The 21,670-nt window shown below is 45.4% G+C and overlaps 3 protein-coding genes and 1 long non-coding RNA gene across 4 annotated transcripts; 3 read left to right on the top strand and 1 right to left on the bottom strand.

Moving 5' to 3' along the window:
• The first annotated feature begins 109 nt into the window (after positions 1–109).
• On the top strand, positions 110–5,566 carry LOC117753131 (Usher syndrome type-1G protein homolog). Its single transcript, XM_034571042.1, has 4 exons — positions 110–424; positions 3,534–3,981; positions 4,116–5,012; positions 5,056–5,566. Exons 1-3 carry the CDS (start codon positions 261–263, stop codon positions 4,935–4,937), a joined length of 1,434 nt encoding a protein of 477 aa, XP_034426933.1. The 5' UTR covers positions 110–260; the 3' UTR covers positions 4,938–5,012; positions 5,056–5,566.
• Positions 3,451–20,564, bottom strand: LOC117753143. The gene is made up of 4 exons (XR_004612212.1): positions 20,456–20,564; positions 7,329–7,340; positions 6,692–6,697; positions 3,451–3,462 (listed from the first exon to the last, which is right to left on the bottom strand). It is a non-coding gene; the product is annotated as an uncharacterized LOC117753143 (long non-coding RNA).
• fads6 (fatty acid desaturase 6) lies at positions 6,778–13,144 on the top strand. The gene is made up of 6 exons (XM_034571046.1): positions 6,778–7,036; positions 8,984–9,150; positions 9,956–10,136; positions 10,224–10,411; positions 11,886–12,065; positions 12,665–13,144. Exons 1-6 carry the CDS (start codon positions 6,778–6,780, stop codon positions 12,812–12,814), a joined length of 1,125 nt encoding a protein of 374 aa, XP_034426937.1. The 3' UTR covers positions 12,815–13,144.
• trim16 (tripartite motif containing 16) lies at positions 14,050–20,914 on the top strand. The gene is made up of 6 exons (XM_034571036.1): positions 14,050–15,285; positions 17,811–17,906; positions 18,149–18,382; positions 18,865–19,036; positions 19,268–19,363; positions 19,665–20,914. The coding sequence occupies exons 1-6, from the start codon at positions 14,620–14,622 to the stop codon at positions 20,261–20,263; spliced, it is 1,863 nt and encodes a 620-aa protein (XP_034426927.1). The 5' UTR covers positions 14,050–14,619; the 3' UTR covers positions 20,264–20,914.
• Positions 20,915–21,670: the final 756 nt, after the last annotated feature.

Below are 21,670 nucleotides of genomic sequence, written 5' to 3'. Positions count from 1 at the left end.
AATGCCTCGTTTATTCAGAGGGGCGTGGTTATAGTTGTAGTGGCCCCGCCCCTCGCGGACAAGCAGCACGCCTCGTTTCCGTCTCCTAGCAACCAGCCCCTCCAGCCCGCCCCGGTCTCCAGCAGCAGACTCAAGCCGCTCAGGACGCACCGCCGCCGGGCTCAAACTTCCCCAAATACCGGGGAGGAACCTCCACTATCCTCCATGGAGCCGACCCCAGAGTGAGCCGGGCCGCCGGGCCAGAGGCCGAGGGCGCCGCCATGAACGACAGGTACCACCGGGCGGCCAGCGACGGCTACCTGGACGTCCTGAAGGAGGCCACACGGAAGGAGCTCAACGCGCCGGACGAAGACGGGATGACACCGACTCTGTGGGCCGCGTACCACGGGCACCTGGAGGCGCTGCGGCTCATCGTGGGGAGAGGGTGAGTCCGGGGACCGGGGACCGGGACCGGGGAGTAGGGACCGGGGAGTAGGGACCGGGGAGGAGTGACCGGGGAGTAGGGAGCATGGGACCGGGGACCGGGGAGTAGGGACCGGGGAGTAGGGACCGGGGAGTAGGGACCGGGGAGTAGGACCGGAGAGTAGCGTCTAGGGACCGGGGAGCAGGGAGGAGTGACCGGAGAGTAGGGACCGGGGAGCAGGGTCTAGGGACCCGGGAGCAGGGACCGGGGAGCAGGGTCTAGGGACCGGGGAGCAGGGTCTAGGGACCGGGACCGGGAGCAGGGTCTAGGGACCGGGAGCAGGGTCTAGGGACCGGGGAGCAGGGTCTAGGGACCGGGAGCAGGGTCTAGGGACCGGGAGCAGGGTCTAGGGACCGGGAGCAGGGACCGGGAGCAGGGTCTAGGGACCGGGAGCAGGGACCAGGATCAACCTGAGAAACTCATCCCAAGTTCATTCATCAGTAGAACAAGAGGTTTTTCTTTCAGTGATTAAAGTCACAGCTGGAGGTGAAATGATTTCACTTTTATCACAACTACCACTCATCTTTCACTGGAGCTAGATTTCATTGTTCTTTAGTTATATTTATGACAGTTTGAAAAACATTTTTATTACATTATTTTGTCAATATCTATGACTTTAACTTGATTGCAAGTCTTTCAAATAACTGTATCATCAAGAATCCTACAGCTTCATTCATCCTATATCATATAAATAAAATATGATATATTATATTTATTATACATCATAACTTTACCTCACTGCCCCTGCCTGTTCGTATTAACACAGAAATAAATAAAGTAATAATAATATTGTGTCCCTGTGCTGCCTCTCGCCCTCCGTCATCTAATCAGTGCTGCTGGAGATGCAGGGTTATACATTTTAACAGCCTCATTACAGACAAAGGTCACTGAGCAGGAATAACATCTGTCCTGTGGCAGCAGACTAATCACATCTGTCCTGTGGCAGCAGACTAATAACATCTGTCCTGTGGCAGCAGGAATCACATCTGTCCTGTGGCAGCAGACTAATCACATCTGTCCTGTGGCAGCAGGAATCACATCTGTCCTGTGGCAGCAGGAATCACATCTGTCCTGTGGCAGCAGACTCATCACATCTGTCCTGTGGCAGCAGACTCATCACATCTGTCCTGTGGCAGCAGACTAATAACATCTGTCCTGTGGCAGCAGACTCATCACATCTGTCCTGTGGCAGCAGACTAATAACATCTGTCCTGTGGCAGCAGACTCATCACATCTGTCCTGTGGCAGCAGACTAATCACATCTGTCCTGTGGCAGCAGGAATCACATCTGTCCTGTGGCAGCAGGAATCACATCTGTCCTGTGGCAGCAGGATCTTCATCTGTCCTGTGGCAGCAGACTCATCACATCTGTCCTGTGGCAGCAGACTAATAACCTCTGTCCTGTGGCAGCAGGAATCACATCTGTCCTGTGGCAGCAGACTAATCACATCTGTCCTGTGGCAGCAGACTAATAACCTCTGTCCTGTGGCAGCAGGATCTTCATCTGTCCTGTGGCAGCAGACTCATCACCTCTGTCCTGTGGCAGCAGGAATAACATCTGTCCTGTGGCAGCTCAGACTCATCAGGGCGACTCTCTGTCAGTTAGTCACGCTGCTGGTGGCAGGTTTATCAGTCGAGGCAGTGAAGTGAAGTGAAGTGAAGATGAGTCCGACGCCGCCGACACACGAAAGGTCACAGTGATAAATCGGAGCATCTTCTTCCTGTCACGGTCGTAACAGGATGAAGCGACGCAGATGAAATCAGAGTTCACAGCACAAACGTAAATGAAAGAAGAAGAAGAAGGTCCTTTAGAGACACGTCACTGTTTTCATTTATTTCACTTTAGAAACTTCACCGAACTTTTCAGATTGTATTTTCTTAATGTTATTTATTTATTTTTAATTATGAGCAAATGTGTCTATAGGCAGGGAAAGAGGACGGTTTGAGGATTTAAAACAGCTCCAGTGTATCACAGGGTTTTTTGGTGCAGTGTTTTGTTCAAGTTCAAGTTACTATTGGAGATAGTTCAGTGTGATTCTCCTCCACGTTACTTCAGTGACACATTTCCTACTCGTACCTTTGGAACATGATCTGATTGATCATCATTTCATAAATAAATAAACCTCACACCTTGCTGCTCTGGTATCTGATGTAATGTCTGCCCTCTGCCAGGGTGCGGCGCTGCAGACAGGCACTGACACCCGGCTGTGAGAGGCGCTGACCCTCGCCTGTGGAGTCTGGTGTGTGTGGGATAAATAATGCAAAGTCAGCTCTGTCATGTTTAACCTGCTGCGTTTCAATTATTGATCAGGACTCAGTCATGTGGGTGTAGAGTAAACAGGAAGAGGAGGGGTCAGCTGAAACCAGTTCAACACAGTTCAACCCTGTTTACTGGGCCACACTGATAAGGAGCCATTCATAAACAGGGTTAGATTTATTTATTTGATGTTGGTGATGTCCTTCCATCGGGTTTCATGAACATCTGTCCAGTAGTTTATGAGTAATCCTTCTAAATAACAGACAAACAGATGAAAATGTGACTTCATGTATTTCAGTTTAACTCTGATTCACCGAGCAGTGATCGGTGCAGAACCCAGGTTTTACACATGGTTGATCAAAAATAATTAGTTGTTAACATTTCATCACTTAACTCAAGTTGTGTGAGTCACCAAAGCATCGGTTGACCTGTAAACCTGTAAATGTCACATGAGTCATCTGACTTCCTAACTCCAGTCCGACGGGTAAGAGGATCAGCAAAGTCAGGTCGAGTTTCTCACCAGTGGACGGAGTTTAGAAACATCAGCAGAAGAAACTAAAACAAATCGAGTTTGGGTTTTGACGGAGAAGAACAAACAACACACTTTAAAGGTCAAAGTAGAAATGTGGGAGAGAATAAAGATAGAAAATAGTGAGTTTAAAGTTTAAAGTTTCATACGTGTGCTTTGCATGTTTGTACTTTTCAGACACTCAGAAACTGTGCAGATTTGAAACCGAACTGACTTGAATGAGAAACTGAATATGTGAGAGAGTCCATTAATCCAACATGGCTCCTCCTCTCCTCTTCCTCCAGAGGTGACCCCGACAGGTGTGACATCTGGGGGAACACGCCGCTCCACCTGGCAGCTGCCAACGGCCACCACAACTGCCTGTCCTTCCTGGTGGTGTTCGGTGCCAACGTGTGGTGTCTGGACAACGACTACCACACACCGCTGGACATGTCCGCCACCAAGGGCCACATGGACTGCGTTCGCTACCTGGACTCCATCGCCGCCAAGCAGACCACCCTCAACTCAAAGCTGGTCGGCAAACTGAAGGACCGGGCGTTCCGAGCTGCGGAGCGCCGCATCAAAGACTGTGCGAAGCTGCAGAGGAAGCACCGGGAACACATGGAGAGGAAGTTCATGAAGGAGTCGGCGGCTTTAGACAACCTGGACGCTATTAGCTTCTCTAGCTACACCAGCAGCAGCACACTGAGCCGCAAGTTCAACACGGTCACTTCCAACATGCCATACTCACAGGTACTGGAACCACACAATCAAGGTCCTGTTGGAGGTTTAACTTCTGTTCACCTCGCTTTCAGTCGACAAACATAATTAACAAAACAAACCTCAAACCTTCAACTTGATTCCTTGTTTCTTCACTTTCTTCTCAGGCCACTCTGCACTCCACCGCCAAGGGCAAGGCCAAGATCCAGAAGAGGCTGGAGAAGAAGAAGCAGGTTGACGGAACGTTCAAGATCTACGAGGACGGGAGGAAGAGTGTGCGCTCGCTGTCCGGCCTGCAGCTCGGCAACGACGTCATGTTCCTGAAACAGGGCACCTACACTAACCCCAAGCAGAGGCCACGCCTCAACATCCGCCACATGTTCCCCGGGGACGACGATGACGACGCCGACACCGTCTCCCGCGCCATGAGCGACCCGGGCCTCCACGAGGCCGCGTACTCGGAGATCAGCGCAGACTCCGGTCGTGATTCGCTGTTCAACCGACCTGGACTTGGCACCATGGTGTTCAGGAGGAACTACCTGAGTCGGGGTGTGTTTGGGATCGGGGCACAAGACGAGGGGAGTGTCGTGGGCAGTGAGCCTGTGGGCAGGGCGCCGAATGTTCGTCTACATGGACATCTGCCTCGCCGCTCGCCCAGCTTCGACGGGGACAGTATCGGCAGCGCATTGAGCCTGCAAGAGAGAAACCAGCAGGAGCTGCCCTGGGAGGAGGACGATGTGGGACTGGACGAGGACCTGGAACCGGAGAACAGTCCTCTGGAGACGTTCCTGGCCTCACAGAACCTCGGTGAGTTCATGCCGATCTTCAGGAGGGAGAAGATCGACCTGCAGGCTCTGCTGCTCTGTTCAGACCAGGACTTCTCCAGCATCCACATCCCTCTGGGCCCCAGGAAAAAACTGCTGGACGCCTGCAGGAGACGATTGGACACATTAGACGAACCAGAGGCCATTGAAGACACTGAGCTTTGAAGGTCCGTGAGGAGACATTTACATTTTAATTTAACAGTGAATCTCCACTGTTCACACGTCACTGATACTGGAAGATGCTGTGTTTGCATTCATCAGATGATTTGGCTTCACTTTTAGGAGCCGTCGTGTCGTCCATCTTTATTTATATCATGGGGTTTGCATGACACCACATTGCAGGATGAGTGGCACCATCTTGTGGCGCTTCACGATACAACAAGATCCGGTTTTAATCAGGAGGCCTAAAAGCCATTTTAGTAGCATGACACTTTAGTTCATACTTCATTTGTCTTTTTATAATAAAGGATAAGACTGTTATCATTTCTCTGAACTTGTCTCCTCCAGTGAAACCTGACTGTTACACCTGAGTGTCTGTATTTACTGGATGTACTTTAACGTCTTAACATGTTGTTGATTATGTATTTTTTGTACAGTTTTCCTACTTTAAACATGTTATTTTACGTGTGGCAGATAAAAGCTGACCCTGCTGATTACTGTGAGGTTATATGAGTGTGTAATAGACAACACACTGTTATCTCTTCTCTTGAGAGTGTGAGTCTGTGCATGAGTGAAGGTTTTTACCCTCTGAAGACATGTCTGCAAACGAGATGATCTCTTAATAAAATAAAGTGTAAATTATTATTGTTGTGTGTGTGTGATTCAAACCAACAAGTGTTTACAGCACATGTTTATGTAAGTTGTGTATCTTTATATCTTCTCTAGTTTATTAATGGTCAGTGTTGAAAATTGACTAAATACTTTATTTACTACTCAAGTATTTCCTAGAGTCCAAACACTTACATTTATGTTTATTAAAAAATGTCTTAATTCAGGTTTTATATATTTGTTTGTGTTTTCATTTTATTTATAGTTATTTATTAAAACGTTTATGGTTAAACTGTAAAATATCAAACCTCAATTATCTTTGTCATCAGGTTTTCTTATCATTGACATTTTGTAAATATAGTTATCGGCTAATGTGTTAGAATCAGGGCTGAAATATTTGTAGAATATATTTTATTTTCTTCTTAATTTTTGAAACTTCTTCCTACGTGTGTTTAATATCTGTTCTGTGTAGCTGACACATTATGAATAAAGTCAACATGTTATTATTCAGTGTGAGGATGTAAACGGAGCCGTCAGTTCATGGCCTCCAGCCCAGAGCACGTGGCCTCCCTCCAGAAAAAAGAAATGCTGCCCGACACCAGAGACAAGCCGACGCAGCGCGTGGATCCGAGCACATTCCTGCACAGCAGCATCTTCTCTTTTCACTCTGAACCTTTCACCCAGTAGAGAAACAAGTGAACGGCCTCTGTTAATCCTCTGTTCTGCTCAGGCCTCCTTTCTGCCTCTCCTCCTTTCCCAGGATGTTTGCCAAGGTCACAGTGATGGGAGGAGGAGGAGGAGGAGGAGGTCTGCTGACACAAAGAAACACAACGGGGGGGAACGACATGCAGAATGTATGACGCACCAGAGAGGAGAGAGAGAGAGGAGGAGGAGGAGTCTCTGAGCAGCTGCTGTTCTGTGTGAGGATTTCTGGATCCATCACTTCCCAGGGCGGCTCCACATCTTCAGGCTGTGGGGCGACACATTCCTCTGCTGCTGGACTGCAGGAGGAGTCAGCTGACCAGAGAGGGATGAGGAGGAGGAGGAGGAGGAAGGAGGAAGGAGGATCCACGAGGCCCTTGAAGCCACTGGAAGGGGGCTGGGCCTCCCTGACAATGCTCCGAGCCAATAAGCACTTTCGCAATCCCAACTCCGACCTGTGGACTTAACACTCAGGGTGCAGCACATGACACAGACCTGGCGGTGACTGTGTGTGGACGGAGCAGAAGGCGCTGACATGCAGAATGTACCGGAGGAGTGGAGGGAAGGTGGGGATGAGAGGATGATGAGGGAGCTGGTGGTGAAGAGGAGAGGGGGTCCGGAGAGCAGCGGGGGGATGAAGGGAGAGGAGGGGAGGAAGAGCGCAGGTGGAGAAGAGACTCTGATGATGGAGCTGACGAGGATGGTGCAGCAGATGGTGAAGGAGAGCAGCTGGTGGGAGAGGAGGGGGGTGGACTGCTGCGTCCTGGCAGCGGCGTTCCTCTGTCTGCCGCCCGGTAACAAACTTTTCTTTATCATCCTGCAGCATTCGAATTAAGATAAACAGAAAGAAAACATGTATCTGGCCCTAAACTCCAGTTATTATATGTTGTATAAAACATGAAACCATAACATGTTTGTGTTCTTAAACTGTTTCATAAAAAGAATTGAATCTTTTTGGTATAATGTTCTCTGGGTTTCTCGATGTGGAGGTTCCTTTGTTAAAGTTTGTTTTGACTCAGTTCAGGATTCAAAGCTCAAACTTTTTATTCTGTTGTTTGTTCATTGCCATGTCAAACTTTAATAAACAAAACCTAAAACCTTTATTATGATTTCAACATAATAAAAAACCCAACCATCATAAACTGATAAGGCTCATGAGGATTATTCTGTCCGACAAAATATAAATATTCAGTTTACTGTCACAAAAGATAAAGACAAACTTGAGTTAGTGAAGGAATTGTTTATTAAGTTAATGTTCGGTTCAAGGAATCGATTCATGTTTAACATTGTTTATAGTCCCTCATTAGTGTTTCAGCTTTTATTCTCTTATTCTGAAAAGTAATAACTTTCCAGCAAACAGCCCCCCCCCCCCCTCATCTTATTACCAGTGCTGTCAGTTCATTCATCGTCTCCCCTGGTTCCCACGTATCTGGGTCACTGGTGGTGATGATGGAGTGCCTCACGTCACTCGATCATTGGATCTGAAACAACCTGCTGCAGACGTGATGTGTCACTTGATCTCTGCTCTCGCTCCCGAGCTCCTGAAGCTGGGGCAGCAGCTTTTAGCTGATTGGCCTCAAACACGAGTGTCGACTTCTGAGTTGGACTCGGCTGCAGCGTGAGTCTGTGCTGCATCTGTTATTGTGCGTCACAGAGCTTCTGACTTATCACCTCGAAATAGGCTGCTTTGAAATATGAGTTGAAATATATTAGCGCAGTTTTATTGGGTTAGGAAGAGAACATGTCACCTAAAACCTGCTGTGAGAGCTTCACTGGCAGCTGCTGCCTCAGGCTCAGTCTTTTACATTCATTATTTAAAGTCGTCAGACTCAGATCAGCATCAAGCTTTTAATGTCTATAAATACAGGACTGGACCAGTTCAATATAAAGAAAATCATAGGAATTCAAATATAGAAAATTATGATTCCTTATGTAATAATGTGAGGAACTGAGACACGGAGCTGCACAGTCACCTCCAGTGAAGCAGAAGCAGAAGAAGAAGATGGTGTTAATGCAGATGTTAGTTGCCAGCTGCTGATAAACCAAACAAAGAAGAAGAAGAAGAAGAAGTGAAGGATAAAGTCTCATCATCACATCATGGCCGACAGCCTCAGTGCTGCACACAGAAAGACACGTAGTCTCTCATGGTTCTGGTGGTAAACTCGCTCAGTTCGTCCGTAGGTCAAAACACTTTGACTCAGACTCAGATACATTTGGAAGCAGGGAAGTGAAGCAGCCACCAGTCAGAGGCCCCGGGGCCCGAGAGGTCAATGACCCCCGGAACCACCGTGTGTGTCTGAAATCACTCACTGATCACTTTATAGTTGCATCGAGGGCAAAACAGCCCGACCTGTCGTATAAAGGTAAACACGAGCAGAGCATCACAGCACAAAGTTCAGCAAACAAGTTTATTTCTACAGACGATCATTCAATATGTTTTTGTTTTTTTATACCTTAAAGTATTAATACTAAGTGTTAAATAAAGATTTACAATTTACTGTGGGATTTAGTTTGGTCTGGATCTGTCCGAGGTCAGAGGTCACATCGGCACTCAAACAAGAACACGAATAAAAACATGACAACAACGTACAAGACAGTGAAATGAGGAAAATAAAGAAAATATTTATTAAATACAAAATAAGAAGTAAAAGACAGAATGTACGATCACTTCATGTTATACTGAGTCGTGTTACCAAGGTCGAGTTATCAATATCTCAGTTGTGTTATTTCCTGCCTCGCAGCCTTCCTGCTGCTGTCCTCCTCTCAGATCCTGTGGTTCGTGGCGGGCGGGCTGCTGATGGGTGTCGCTCACGCTGTCCTCACCATCAAAGGGACGCATCTGGCGAGCCACGGGGCGCTGAGCGAGTCGCAGGCCTGGGCGAAGTTCTGGGCCGTCTTCTTCATCGAGGTGACAGATTGATGAGGATGGGAGGGATTATTCCTGTAACTCCGAGCTGTAACCACGGAGCTGCCAGTTGTCGAAGCCAATTCGAAAACTAGTTTCAAGTCTTCTTCAATACAGCTGATGATCATTATGTAAATCAATAGTCCCATTTATAGTTCAATTGACCATAACGTGTACATTGGTGTGTGGATACCACAGTGTGATTGACAGCTAGTACTGTCCAATGGGTGCAGGTGGCAGGTGTAAGTGGCTCCACCCCTCGCTCCTTCAAATATGCTGACTTCTGGTTTCAAAGAACCAAGATGGCGCTGGACGAATGTCAAACTGAGGCTTCAGAACAGCAGCTCACAAACCGGGTCACGGTGGATTTATATATAAAGACGAGTAATCAATAAAACAACAACATGATGTTATGACCCTTTTATGACCGACAGGAAAGATCAATGTGTGCAGGAGGGAAACGTTTCCTGCAAATCAGGAAATTAAATCTGTTTCATAACCTTTTTATAACCAAAATGATCCTGTAGCTGAACGTTAGAGGTCGTGAAGTCGGATGTTTACTGAACAGTTTGGTGACCTCATCGTGACCTTCGCTGCTCTGGTGTCCAACTGGAGGAAAGTCGGTCAATACAGACGTTGACCTTCCTGCTTGATACATTTCATTGATTGTTTAATGTGTGTGTGTGTGTGTGTGTGTGTGTGTGTGTGTGTGTGTGTGTGTGTGTGTGTGTGTGTGTGTGTGTGTGTGTGTGTGTGTGTGTGTGCGTGTGTGTGTGTGTGTGTGTGTGTGTTTCCTGAACGCACACAGATCTGTGGCTCGTTCTCGGCTCAGGCCGGCGTGCATGGACACATTAAGATGCATCACGCTCACACTAACGTCATCGGACTCGGGGACTCCAGCGTCTGGAAGGTTCCCTTCCTGTCCCGCTCCCTCTACCTGTTCGTGGCGCCGCTGTCCTTCCCCATCATCACGCCACTCGTTGCACTCGGTGAGAGGCTCGGACGGGATCTGGATGGATTTCTCTCCTTCTGATCCCTTGAGTTTATTCTGTGTTTGTGATTCTCTGGTTTTGCAGCTCACATCAAAGGTCACTCGTTGGTGCTGATTGGCAGAACCATGCTGATGATCTCACTGGGCCTGTATTCCCAGTACTGGCTGCTGATCCACGTCTCCGGGTTCCAGTCGGCTCACGGCGCCCTGCTGTGCATGCTCGTCTGCAGAGCCATGTTCTCTGTGCCCTACATACACGTCAACATCTTCCAGGTGAGAACACGCCTCAGAACCACAGACTGTAAATACATAATGCTGACGTGTCTCCACTTCCTCGACGAAGCCAGATCTCTGGGATACGAACGCTGTCATCTCACGGCGATGACGTCATTTGGAGTCAGTCTCAGCTGTCAATCATGACGTTTGATCCCGTTTTTATATCATCAAAAAACTATTTAAAGCCAAACTCTCTGAACTTTATCCAGATGATTTGGCTTCACTCTCATGTTCAAGTTTCTGAGAAGTTTGTTCTTGATTAGCTATTAGTGGAAAACAGAGTGAAAAGTCATGACTGACAGCTGAGACTCGTGATTGGTTGACAGTGTGTATGGGCGGGACCTCGACGCCACAGATCGAAGATTTCTGGGAAAAAGTGGAAACACGTTGTCCTTATTTATTTATCAACCTCTGAATTCTGAAAGAATGAACACGTACATAAATCTTAATCCTATGTTTCTTGTGTCTTGGTCTTTGGATGTTATGAATTCGTGGCCTCAGACTTTTTCTGAAGGTTCTTTGTCTGTAAAATCCTAAAAGTAAAAATCCCTGAGACGCTGTTGACCTCACACAGATGTCTGCTGCATCAGTTTCCTGCCAAACGATCACGAGAGCAGCTCTGGTTGGAGAGAAGCTGCTGAATGCAGCTTTGTGTCTGTGAATTAAAGGATAAAAAGGAACAATTCATGCATGATGTTCTCAGATGGAGTCCTGCAGGTCATTGTGCATTGTTCTGATCAAAGCGTGTGAGGGCGGATTAGAAAACACAGGTTCTCCATGTGGAACATGTTTGTTCTCTGCAGGGGGGGGGGAGAAGTTCAGACTCTAAAGAACTTTCTTTATTTCACCATGAACTTAACGCTCCTCTGTGCTTGTTAAACTTTGGTCCTCTTTGCTCTAGAGTCTCATCTGAAAACTGTGTGTGTTCAAACCTTCACTAGCCAACACTGAAATTCAAGGAACTGAAATTCAAGGAACTGAAATCCAGAGCGACTGAGCTGATTCTTTATTTAACAGCTGGATAAAGCGACTGTGTCCCCATGCGGACCTGCAGGGTCTCAGGTTGTTGTCCCAGGTCCCAGGTTCCTGTGAACGTGATATCTCAAGAACGCTTTGAGGGAGGTTCTGAGTTAAACTCAGAGATTTGCTGATTAGATTTCAGTTGTCAAAGGTCAAAGGTCACGGTGAACTCATATGATTCTGGAGAAAACCATTCTGCGGTAATTCTAGTTAAGAAATGCAAACTGGGGCCATTTTGACATCTGTTTCTCTTACTTGTCAATAATAATATCATAGATGCAAATGTATGATATTATTATTTGAGCAGAACAGTGAATCTGTAACTCTGAGCTTTCATTTTTGATTTTGAGCTGAAATTAATGTAACAGTGTGATATGACCCAACAGCTGCTGAATGGACTTTGTGCAGAGACAGCTTCCTGTGATGATGACGAACTGTTTCTAATCCGCAGCACATCGGCCTCTCCATGTTCTCTCCGACCCATCGACCCAAGAGGATCTACCAGATGACCCACGGCGTCTTGAACCTGCCTCGTAACCCTGTGCTGGACTGGATCTTTGGACACTCTCTTATCAACTGCCACGTGGAGCACCACCTCTTCCCCTTTCTGTCCGATAACATGTGTCTGAAGGTAAGAAAACTGAGAAACACACATTGTCAGCTTCCTCCTGATGCTCTGATATCTATCTTCATATGTCTGTGATAAATCAACTGTATTTCTCTGACAGGTCCATTTAAAACAGATACTGTGGACTCATAAGCAGCTAAAAACAAACCTGAACAACCTTGTACAATCAATAAATATCGATTTAAGAAGATTATAATTCAAGTGCACCTGATATTCAACTAATCAATCAATCCATTGGTCGTTTTGATCATTGATTAATCACTGGAGTCATTTTAAAAGATTAAATTAAACATTTTGATTGATGGAGCTTGTTAAATTTCCAAACATTATAGCTTGTTAAATTAAATATGTATATTTGTAATATTATTTTTATTTTTTTAATCTTTACAATTTCAAATTTGTATTATTGTTTTATTTTTATTCAATTGTTTTTATTTCATTGTTTTATTTTATCATATGTTTGAAAGAAATTTGTTAGTCTGGTTACTATCGGTTTATGGTAAATTTGTTTTTAATATAATTATTCACATCATTATTTATACAGTGACAGTTTGTTATGTGACGTGTTGATCTTGTCCCTCTCGTCTCCCGTGTCCCTGCAGGTGAAACCCATCGTGTCCAAGTATCTGAGCGAGAAGCAGCTTCCGTACCAGCAGGACACTTACTTCTCCCGCCTCAGCATCTTCTTCCACAGGTACCAGGAGCTGATGGTGTTTGCTCCTCGCATCACGGAGCTGGTGGGGGTGCAGTGATGGAGACAAACTGTCTCAGACTCTTTCAAACCGCTGCCGCTCCAAAAGCACAAGCTTCAGGTTTAAGCACATCTCTGCTGACGTGAGTTTAAATCCACGACGCTGACTCGTTAGGTTCACGTGGTTTGTTTTGCTGTTTGGTTTCAAGCTAACACGATTTATCTTCAGTGATTTTGATCAACCGTCAATCAGGAGCTGAATTATAGTTTCCCAGCAGGAGTCTGACCACAGCTCGCTGACCTGGGGTCTGTCTCATGAAGCAAGTTCAACTTCTTCAGCCTCAGTTTGAGTTTCCTGGATCAACCACAACCACCGGACTCCAGTAACATCCAGAGAAAATCATATTATCTGAGACATGAAGAAACAGCTGAGCTTTGTGAGACAGGCCCTGTTTTATTATAACGACATTTAATTCTTATTAAGGTTTTAAATTAATATTTAAAATGCCAGTGAACTGCAGCTACAGAACATAAACACTCAGCCTCAAGCCTTTTTTTTTACATTATAATAATTGTAACATGAAACTAATCGTTTGTTTCTTATTTCATGGAATCGTTGTCTCGTTAAATCTAAACATCTGCTTCATTAAAGATGAAACTAAGATCCGTTGTGTTTTTGTTAAATGAGTCTTTACACGTACATCAGGGTCCGACATGTTTCTACCGGAGCCCAGAGGAGACAAACACCGAGAGAAGGACTTTGTGTTTTCACCTGAAGGCCACAGTGGGACGTGTGCAGCTGGTTGTAATATGCAGCTTCACCACTAGATGCCAGCAAATCTTACACACGACCCCTTTAACTGCTTTTAGTTAAGATAGCACACAAATAAATTAACTTTAACTTCAGCAGGATAAATATATTATATATTCTATAATCAATTTATTTATAGGGAAGTGTTTTACAGAGTGTGGGATGAATAAAAAACACAGTTTCCCACGAGGATCAATAAAGTGTTTCTGATTCTGATTCTGATTCTGATTCTGATTCTAAAACATTAAACAGCTTTGAATGGTTGAAACGAGCTTTTGGAGCCTTGAACAATGTTTTTATAATAATCTCTTTCTTTTATCCAACACATTATTCTCTGTTCTCCTGCGTCAGTTTGTTCTCCAGGTTCAAAACCTTTAACCTCGTTCTGCAGCTATGCAAAAGTAAAATTATAAAAACAAGATACGTGGAGGTAAAATCTCTGTCTCTGATTGGCTGAGCACACATGTGATGGATCACATGACCCCATGAGAGTTGCTCTGCACGCTGAATGTTTTCTGTTCATATAAGATCAACGTCCTGCAGGTCAACGCTCTGATAACCAGCTCTGGTCACATGGGGGCAGCGTCTGCTCTGAGTGGCTCACTCGGCAGGAACATGTTCACATGTGGAAGAGGAAGTGAGGAGATGATTTCCTCAAGTTTATCAGCAGAAAACAACAGAGCAACAAAGACGTGAGTTCATCAGTGTGGTGAGTAAAGACACACGTGTTTCTGCATCACAGCTTCATGATCAAAGCATGTGTGTGAATGCAGCTCTGCACCTCCCTGTTCCTCCTCTGCACCGTGAGCTCCACCCTCCTGCTCCTCCAGGCCCAGGCTGGGCAGGGAGTGTGTGTGGGGGTGTGTGTGTGTCACCGGCTGCATGTTGGAGCTGAAGGGGCGGACGACATTCAGACTGAAACCATGAGCACTGACGCTCACATCATCTAGGTGTGGCCTCTCTTCACTGAGATCCAGGAACTGGCAGAAGTGGCCGAGCCAGTTATTCTCTCAGAGCAGAGGAGAGTGAAACGTTCAGGGAGACGCTCTGGAGACATGGCAGATACAGCAGCTCCCACCTCCACACAGCAGCCGGCGGCGGCCTGCGGCCCCCCCGCTTGCAGCTCCTGCCTCGGGGACAAAAGTAAAGGATGTCCACAGTGTCTGAAGAGTCCAGACAAGCCTCAGCCGGCTGAGGGTCTCAAGCAGAACGGAACAGAGGCTGAGACTCAGGTGAGCAAAGAGGAAACTCCAGACACCAAGACAGCAGAGGAGATCAAGATCCAAGACGACCTGAAGGAGTCCGAGGTCCCCACGAAGCTGGAGGAGGAGAAGAAAGAAGCTCAGTCCGATGAGGAGAAGAAGAATGAAGCTAAAGAGGAGGTGAAGGAAGAGGAGGCCAAGGAGGAACCTCTGGGCCCCGACGACGTGGTGTGCGACTCCTGCATCGAGAGCCCCTGCAGGGCCCTGAAGTCCTGCCTCACCTGCCTAGTGTCGTACTGTGAGGCTCACCTCCGGCCTCACCTGGAGAACCCCAAGTTCCAGAACCACCGGCTGGTGGAGCCGCTCAGGGACATCGAGAGGAGGACCTGCGAGAGCCACAAGTGGCCCCTGGAGATCTTCTGCTGCGCTGACTCCTGCTGCATCTGCCAGGACTGTGTGACCGAAGACCACACGGGCCACAACACCGTCCCCGTGGTGGAGGCTCGCAAGCGGATAGAGGCAAGTGTCCTCACCTTCCTCTGATTCTCTGATTTTATCCCCACATGTTCACACATGTAGATATGAGTCGTTTTGTTCTACAGTTCAAATCCTAAACTTTCCTGGCTTGAGACCCTGTGACTGTTTTTATTCTGTTCAAACAAACACTCAGATTTCCATGTAGCAGGACAAAGTTTCCAGAATTCTGTGGAGCCCTCAGGGTTTCCCTCAAGTCTCCAGACTCGTATGTTGAGAATCTTTGAATTCTCTGTTTAAATCACTGTAGATTCAACATGTCTGGACGACGATTCAAAACTTTGAAGGTTTCACAGTCGACTCTGGAAACTTGATCGACACTTTTAACACATTTGATAAACTTAATTAGTCAACTGAAATGTTTATATCTTATCTTTTATTTATTCTTGATCTGTGGCAGAGGTGGAGCTCACCGCAGTCTTAAGGACATGGAAAACTCCTGAGCAAATAAAGGTTTTCAACATCAGAAGAATTAAATCTGTCTGTAAAGGTGCGATTTGTTAGTAATTTAAACTCAGACATGATCCTGTAAACCAGATCCAATGATTTCACATACAGGAGAAGATGCTGTATACACAGTGTATATATAGAAGTGTTAAACTGAGCAGCTTTGATGGATGTTCCTCTCAGCACCTGCAGATGAAGGACGAGCTGTGTCTCTGAAATCCATCACAGTTGTTCTCACACGTCCCAAAGTTCAGCTGTGAATTCTTAATGTGATTGAACAGTAGTTCTGACGCTGTGAAGGTCACATCATGAGCTCGGCCTGAACTCAACCCTGGGATCCGTTCGGCCGCCGTGTCGCAGAGAAAAGCTCCAGCTTCATTCATTCTTCTCAGTTTCTGACGGTGTGTGACCCTCAGGTTCAGGCATTCGAGTCCACATTCCTGCAGAGATCTGCCGCTTTCAGCCCACACCTGTTATTTACAGAGTGTGATGTCGCAAAACCTGACACAAGCTCCATTACAGCTGCAGAGCAAACACTGGTGGTGTCAGAGAAACTGTAAACGACCACAGACAAACATGACGCGTTGCTTCTCTGTCCTGCAGAACGTTTTCTTTAAATCTCCACGAGAAAACCAGACGGGAAATGACCCAGATCCAGTTTAAATTAAAATTCTACGCTGAGGAAATGAATTTGCATTTCTCCGAACGGTTCCCTCTCATAGAGATTTATCTCCACGGGACCGAGCCACAGTAAAAACAACAAAGACAATAGAGTAGAAGGACTTCCTGTCCGCGGCTCATGTTCCACTTTAGAAACACTGCTATTGTAAAAACTCTTTACACAACACAAGCCTCTATTTGGTTTTATGCTCCTGTAACAAGCAAAATATCAAGACGCAAAAAACCCAGGAGGTCATTTAACAACACAATCATTTAACAACACAATCATTTAACAACACAATCCTTTAACAACACAATCATTTAACAACACAATCCTTTAACAACACAATCATTTAACAACACAATCCTCCTTACAAGAGCAAAATGTTGTTGTTTCAATGAAAAATAATAATCTAATGATAATACATACTGTACATTGTGTATGTGGACAATATCTATACAATCACAACACAAAACCACTGTGTCCAAGTGATTCACAAGTAAATGAACAAACACACACACATTAATAAATAATAATAATAATGCAGCAATTGATTTAAAAAGAGTAAGAATAGTTTTAAATGTGGATCTGAAGGAAGTCGCTGAGACAGGAAGTTGGATTTCAGCAGATCAGGTGACGGAGTCTGGTCACATGACCTGAGGAAGAGGAGGAAGCAGCTTCAACACGTCGACTCAGACGATCGCACATATTTACTTTTCAAAGTAAATTAAAGCAAAGTAAATTCAGACACTACTATGATATTTAAAATATTGATATCATGTTAATAATACACAAATAATCAATTTCCTCTTAAATGTTTTCTTTTTTTCGGACAAAACACAAAATAATCCAAATTAATTATTAATTTTACTGATAGACGAATACTTTTTTATTGATATTGTAAGAATATCATTAATGTGAATTCTTTAGTCTTCGATAACCATGTTGTGAAAGTTTGATTAATTTGTTCGGGGGTTATTCAAGTAGCCATTTTAAAATCTTGAGGTTTTTCATCCTTAAAATGGATTTGATCTCCCGTCACTCGAAGGAAAAGCAACGTTTCCCCTCAGACTCTGATCTGTGAGGAACGGTTTTCACCTTGAGACGCACCTTCAGGTCCAGAGTCGCCTGGACCTGCCCGAGGAATTCACACATCCACTCTGAAAACAAGTCAGAGCCTCGAAAACCACCAGTCTCAGAATGTGAGATATCACAGATCTCAGTGCAGAGTCGAGGAAACCAGGAAACCTCCCAGTTCTGCTGCAGAAACAGTCCAAATGAGGTTTACATTTACAGATACACATTCTTTCCCTCTGACGTATTTTCCGCATTGCATGGTGTGGTCTGTGGTTTGAGCGAGGAGACGAGCGGAGGTCTGATCTGGCTCTTGTTCTGTTCTCAGGGGGAACTGAAGGAGAAGCAGACGGAGATGGTGAAGACGGTGACGGCTGCAGAGAACGCCATCAACAAGCTGCAGCTAAACACAGTCTCCATAGAGGTAAACACTGACTAACCCCAGACCTCACGTCGCTGTGTCACATGAGTTTCACAATAAAAACACGAGTCTATTTTTGGAAAGAGAATCCTAGAAGCCCTGATGTGTCAGAGCCACTCCAACGGGACAGGTTTCCCTGAGAGAGGAAATCCACTCTGGTGTCTTACATCACAAAACTGTGATCCCCTGCATTCCTGAGCGATTCATAACTTGTTTGATGTGGAATTAAAATCCCTTGTCTGCAGCAATCGGTGACGGAGGTGCGAGCCGTGATCGAGAGCCAGTTCGAGGAGCTGCAGGCGGTGATGGAGAGGGCCAAGAGGGAGGTGACGGAGATCCTGGAGGGCGAGGAGAAGCAGGCGCTGAAGCAGGCCGAGGGCATCCGGGTTCACCTGGAGCAGAGGTGCACGGACCTGAAGAAGACTCAGGCGCAGGTGGAGAAGATTTCCAAGAACAAGAACGATGTGGATTTCTTACAGGTAACGTCAGGGTTCAGGTCGTTGAGGGTTAAAATACAAATAAAGGGAATGATCCTGAATGACTGAGGGTTAAAAAGCACTGATTTCAGTTTATTATAAGGTCTAATTAGGTATTAAAAACCTTTTGTCTTCTAACGTCTGGACTCATTTACATCCTCCAGTCTGTCCTCAGTGTCTCCTGCTTCCTTTTTAACACCAAGCAAAGGACCCATATCCAGATTTGATCCATTTACACTTTAATCCGTCCACTTTCTGCTGCTCATCCAGGTCCAGCTCATGTTTAACTGTTAATTAATAATAGGAAAAATTATTATTGGGTCTGGCAAGAAGGAAAAATTTGTTTGAAAAATAAGAGTAGAAAAACCAGTAGGACCGGTTTTCATACTTTGACGTGTTGACTAGTAAACAGGTTTGAAATGTAATCTTTGTGGTGTTTATTTAAATTAACGAATGCTGAAGAGAACCCTGCTTCTGTTCTGCAGGAGTATTCCGAGTGGAAGAAAGAAGCCCCTGACATCTCTTTGCCTGGGGTCTACATCGGCCTGATGGACCGTCTGAACTCCTTCAGCCGTGTGATCGTGGACTCCACACGGGAGCTCTGTGCCAAGCTCGTGTCCTCGTACATAGAAAAAGTTAAAGAGACCTGCAATAACGGTGAGAGCGGGAACTCGCCAGCTGTGCAGATCTCTGAGCCGGGCGAGTTCACACATGTGGAGAATGTTCAGCCTGTGTGTCATCGCCTGACCTGACGTAACATGTGTGAAGAACTCGAGAGCGGCTTGTTTCTGTGTCACACACAGAAGCAGCAAAACAACAAATACTTGTTTGTGCACATGAATGAATCCGGACTGTGAGACACTCAAATATATTTATCTTCTGTTTCAGACCATCTGGGAATAAAAACAACGGTTCATGCGATTATCTCATCGAAGGAGAACAAGTCGATTCCAGATCCAAAGAAACACGCCGACTTCCTCAAGTGTAAGTGTTGAACATGTGCAGATAGAGAAATGAAGGAAGGTGGATAGACTTTAAGATGATAGAGATCATTTCTAGAGGAGAAAGTAAAATGTTGCAAAGTTCTGACACGAGTTCAAGTCCTGAGATTTCATCAAGAGAAAACCATCCAGGCCTCAGGCATAAAAACTGAATTCTTCTCTTTGACTCTGTGGATTTAAACGTGTTTCTGTTCCCGTTGTTGTGACTCATCTACAAATGAAAGAACAATGCAGAGGATATGACCTTGAACGTTGTCCCTAACCTTTTTGAATTCCTCTCCCAGACGCCGCCCATGTGAGTTTCGAAGCTGTCACCGCTCATAAGTTCCTGCGTCTGACGGAGGAGAACAGGAAGGTGACTAACACCACGCCCTGGCAGCATCCGTACCCCGACGCACCTGAGCGCTTCGAGAACTGGCGGCAGGTTCTGGCCACGGAGAGCTTCTATATGGGGCGCCACTACTTTGAGGTGGACATCAGCGGCGAGGGGACGCACGTGGGCCTGACCTACAAGAGCATCGACCGCAAGGGCAGCGAGAGCAACAGCTGCATCACGGGCAACAACTTCTCCTGGTGTCTGCAGTGGAACGCTAAAACCTTCTCCGCCTGGCACAGCGGCGTGGAAACCCCCCTCAACGTGGAGAAGTTCACTCGCATCGGCGTCTACGTTGACTACACGCGAGGCCTCCTGGCTTTCTACGGCGTGGAGGACACCATGACGCTCATCCACGAGTACAAGGCAGAGTTCCTGGAGCCTCTCTACCCGGCGTTCTGGTTGTCGAAGAAGGAGAACATCGTGGCCCTGGTGGCGCCTGGCGAACCGTTACGGCTCAAGAGCCCCTCTCCACCAACATCACCTCTAAACACATCCACAGTTTCATAAACGGCAGCGGAGCAGCAACTGGAAACCTGTTTGTCCTCAGTGATACAAGCAGAGACTGTAAATAAAGTTGGACGACACGTCTCCACTGTGGAAAATCTAAGCTAAAATATCCGAGATACAGGCGCCGCCATCTTGAAGTGGTGCGGACACACGCGTTCACCCAATCCTGAGTCAGTCTCAGCTGTCAATCACGACAGAAACGTCTTTGAGGAATATTTACACAACTTTTACTTTGATTCTTTGGTTTGGTCCATGTCCCATGTGCTAACATGGAGGAGGCGGGGTTTATGATCTATACTGGTGGTCGGCTGCAGCCGTAAATAAAGATGTCGTCCATCTTTATTTACAGTCTATAGACACATGAGACGGTTAATACCAAAGAACGGTTTCATACATTTTAACGTCATATCAAAACAAAAACCAGCTGATGGGAACATTTTTCCTTTTTCATTTTGTTTACAGACGATTATTTTTGCTGCAAAATCTTATATGAATAATCTGAAAAGCTGTTTATCTCATGTCCATTCGGGCTCATGTCAGGTTGTGTGGGACTACTGTTACTGTTACTGTACTTTTCATTACACTGTGAATTCACAAAAGCTCTTTATTTCCTGTGAAATAAATAAAACTTCCTTTTCCAAGAAAGAGAAATCGGCCTACTTTGTGTTCCCAGAGCATCAACACTTCACTTTGAGCGACTGAAACCTTTTCACTGCTGGTGTTTGCACCAGGAAGTAACAAAACATCTGGACACAGTTAAATCTTAAACAACGCGCAGACATACACAGGAATTAGATCTAACCATTTTATGAAAGGATGAAAAAAGTTTATTCAAATGTCAGAACATTTTGTTTACATCAAGATGTTTTCGCTGGAGCTTTTATTTTGAAAACTTGTCTCCTGTTAAACTGTCCAGACCTCTGTCTAAAAAAAATAGTAACAGAGAGATAGACAGACAGACAGATAGATAGATAGATGAACAGATAAACAGATAGATAGATATAGTATAATTCATCTTGTTCACGCTGTATATTGTAAAATGTCCCTTTAAGGGAGTATTTTTCTTATTTCTTTGTCTTTCGTGTACACATGTAAATTGATGTTGACAGATGTGATCCATCGACCTCCAGCTGTTTGGTTCTAAACACTGTTTTACCTAAACTAACATTTTTCATTATACAACACGAGCAACTGCAGATGAATTATACTAGAACTTATAACAGAACTGAATAAATGAAAGTAAACTTTAAAAAACTGAATAGAAATAATAGAAAAATAATAGACCCAATATTATACAGTGTGTTTCATATACGCTGTATAGTTTTAGTAATATAGTTTACTATTTGTGTATATATATATATATATAGAGTCGTACAAACCTCGAGAGTATGTCAAAGTAAATAATCT

This window comes from Hippoglossus hippoglossus, chromosome 19 (genome assembly GCF_009819705.1).
Source record: "Hippoglossus hippoglossus isolate fHipHip1 chromosome 19, fHipHip1.pri, whole genome shotgun sequence".
NCBI lineage: Eukaryota > Metazoa > Chordata > Actinopteri > Pleuronectiformes > Pleuronectidae > Hippoglossus > Hippoglossus hippoglossus.
This window is presented reverse-complemented; position numbering and strand designations above follow the sequence as displayed.

What these genes read in the sequence shown, in the direction of transcription:
- LOC117753131 (XM_034571042.1), top strand. Translation starts at nt 261, where the DNA reads ATGAACGACAGGTACCACCGGGCGGCCAGCGACGGCTACCTGGACGTC. An exon ending in CGGCTCATCGTGGGGAGAGG is followed by an intron (nt 425 to 3,533) that starts GTGAGTCCGGGG and finishes CTCTTCCTCCAG; the next exon opens with AGGTGACCCCGACAGGTGTG. An exon ending in CCAACATGCCATACTCACAG is followed by an intron (nt 3,982 to 4,115) that starts GTACTGGAACCA and finishes CTTTCTTCTCAG; the next exon opens with GCCACTCTGCACTCCACCGC.
- fads6 (XM_034571046.1), top strand. Translation starts at nt 6,778, where the DNA reads ATGCAGAATGTACCGGAGGAGTGGAGGGAAGGTGGGGATGAGAGGATG. An exon ending in GGGCCGTCTTCTTCATCGAG is followed by an intron (nt 9,151 to 9,955) that starts GTGACAGATTGA and finishes GAACGCACACAG; the next exon opens with ATCTGTGGCTCGTTCTCGGC. An exon ending in CCGATAACATGTGTCTGAAG is followed by an intron (nt 12,066 to 12,664) that starts GTAAGAAAACTG and finishes GTGTCCCTGCAG; the next exon opens with GTGAAACCCATCGTGTCCAA.
- trim16 (XM_034571036.1), top strand. Translation starts at nt 14,620, where the DNA reads ATGGCAGATACAGCAGCTCCCACCTCCACACAGCAGCCGGCGGCGGCC. An exon ending in AGGCTCGCAAGCGGATAGAG is followed by an intron (nt 15,286 to 17,810) that starts GCAAGTGTCCTC and finishes TTCTGTTCTCAG; the next exon opens with GGGGAACTGAAGGAGAAGCA. An exon ending in ACACGCCGACTTCCTCAAGT is followed by an intron (nt 19,364 to 19,664) that starts GTAAGTGTTGAA and finishes TTCCTCTCCCAG; the next exon opens with ACGCCGCCCATGTGAGTTTC.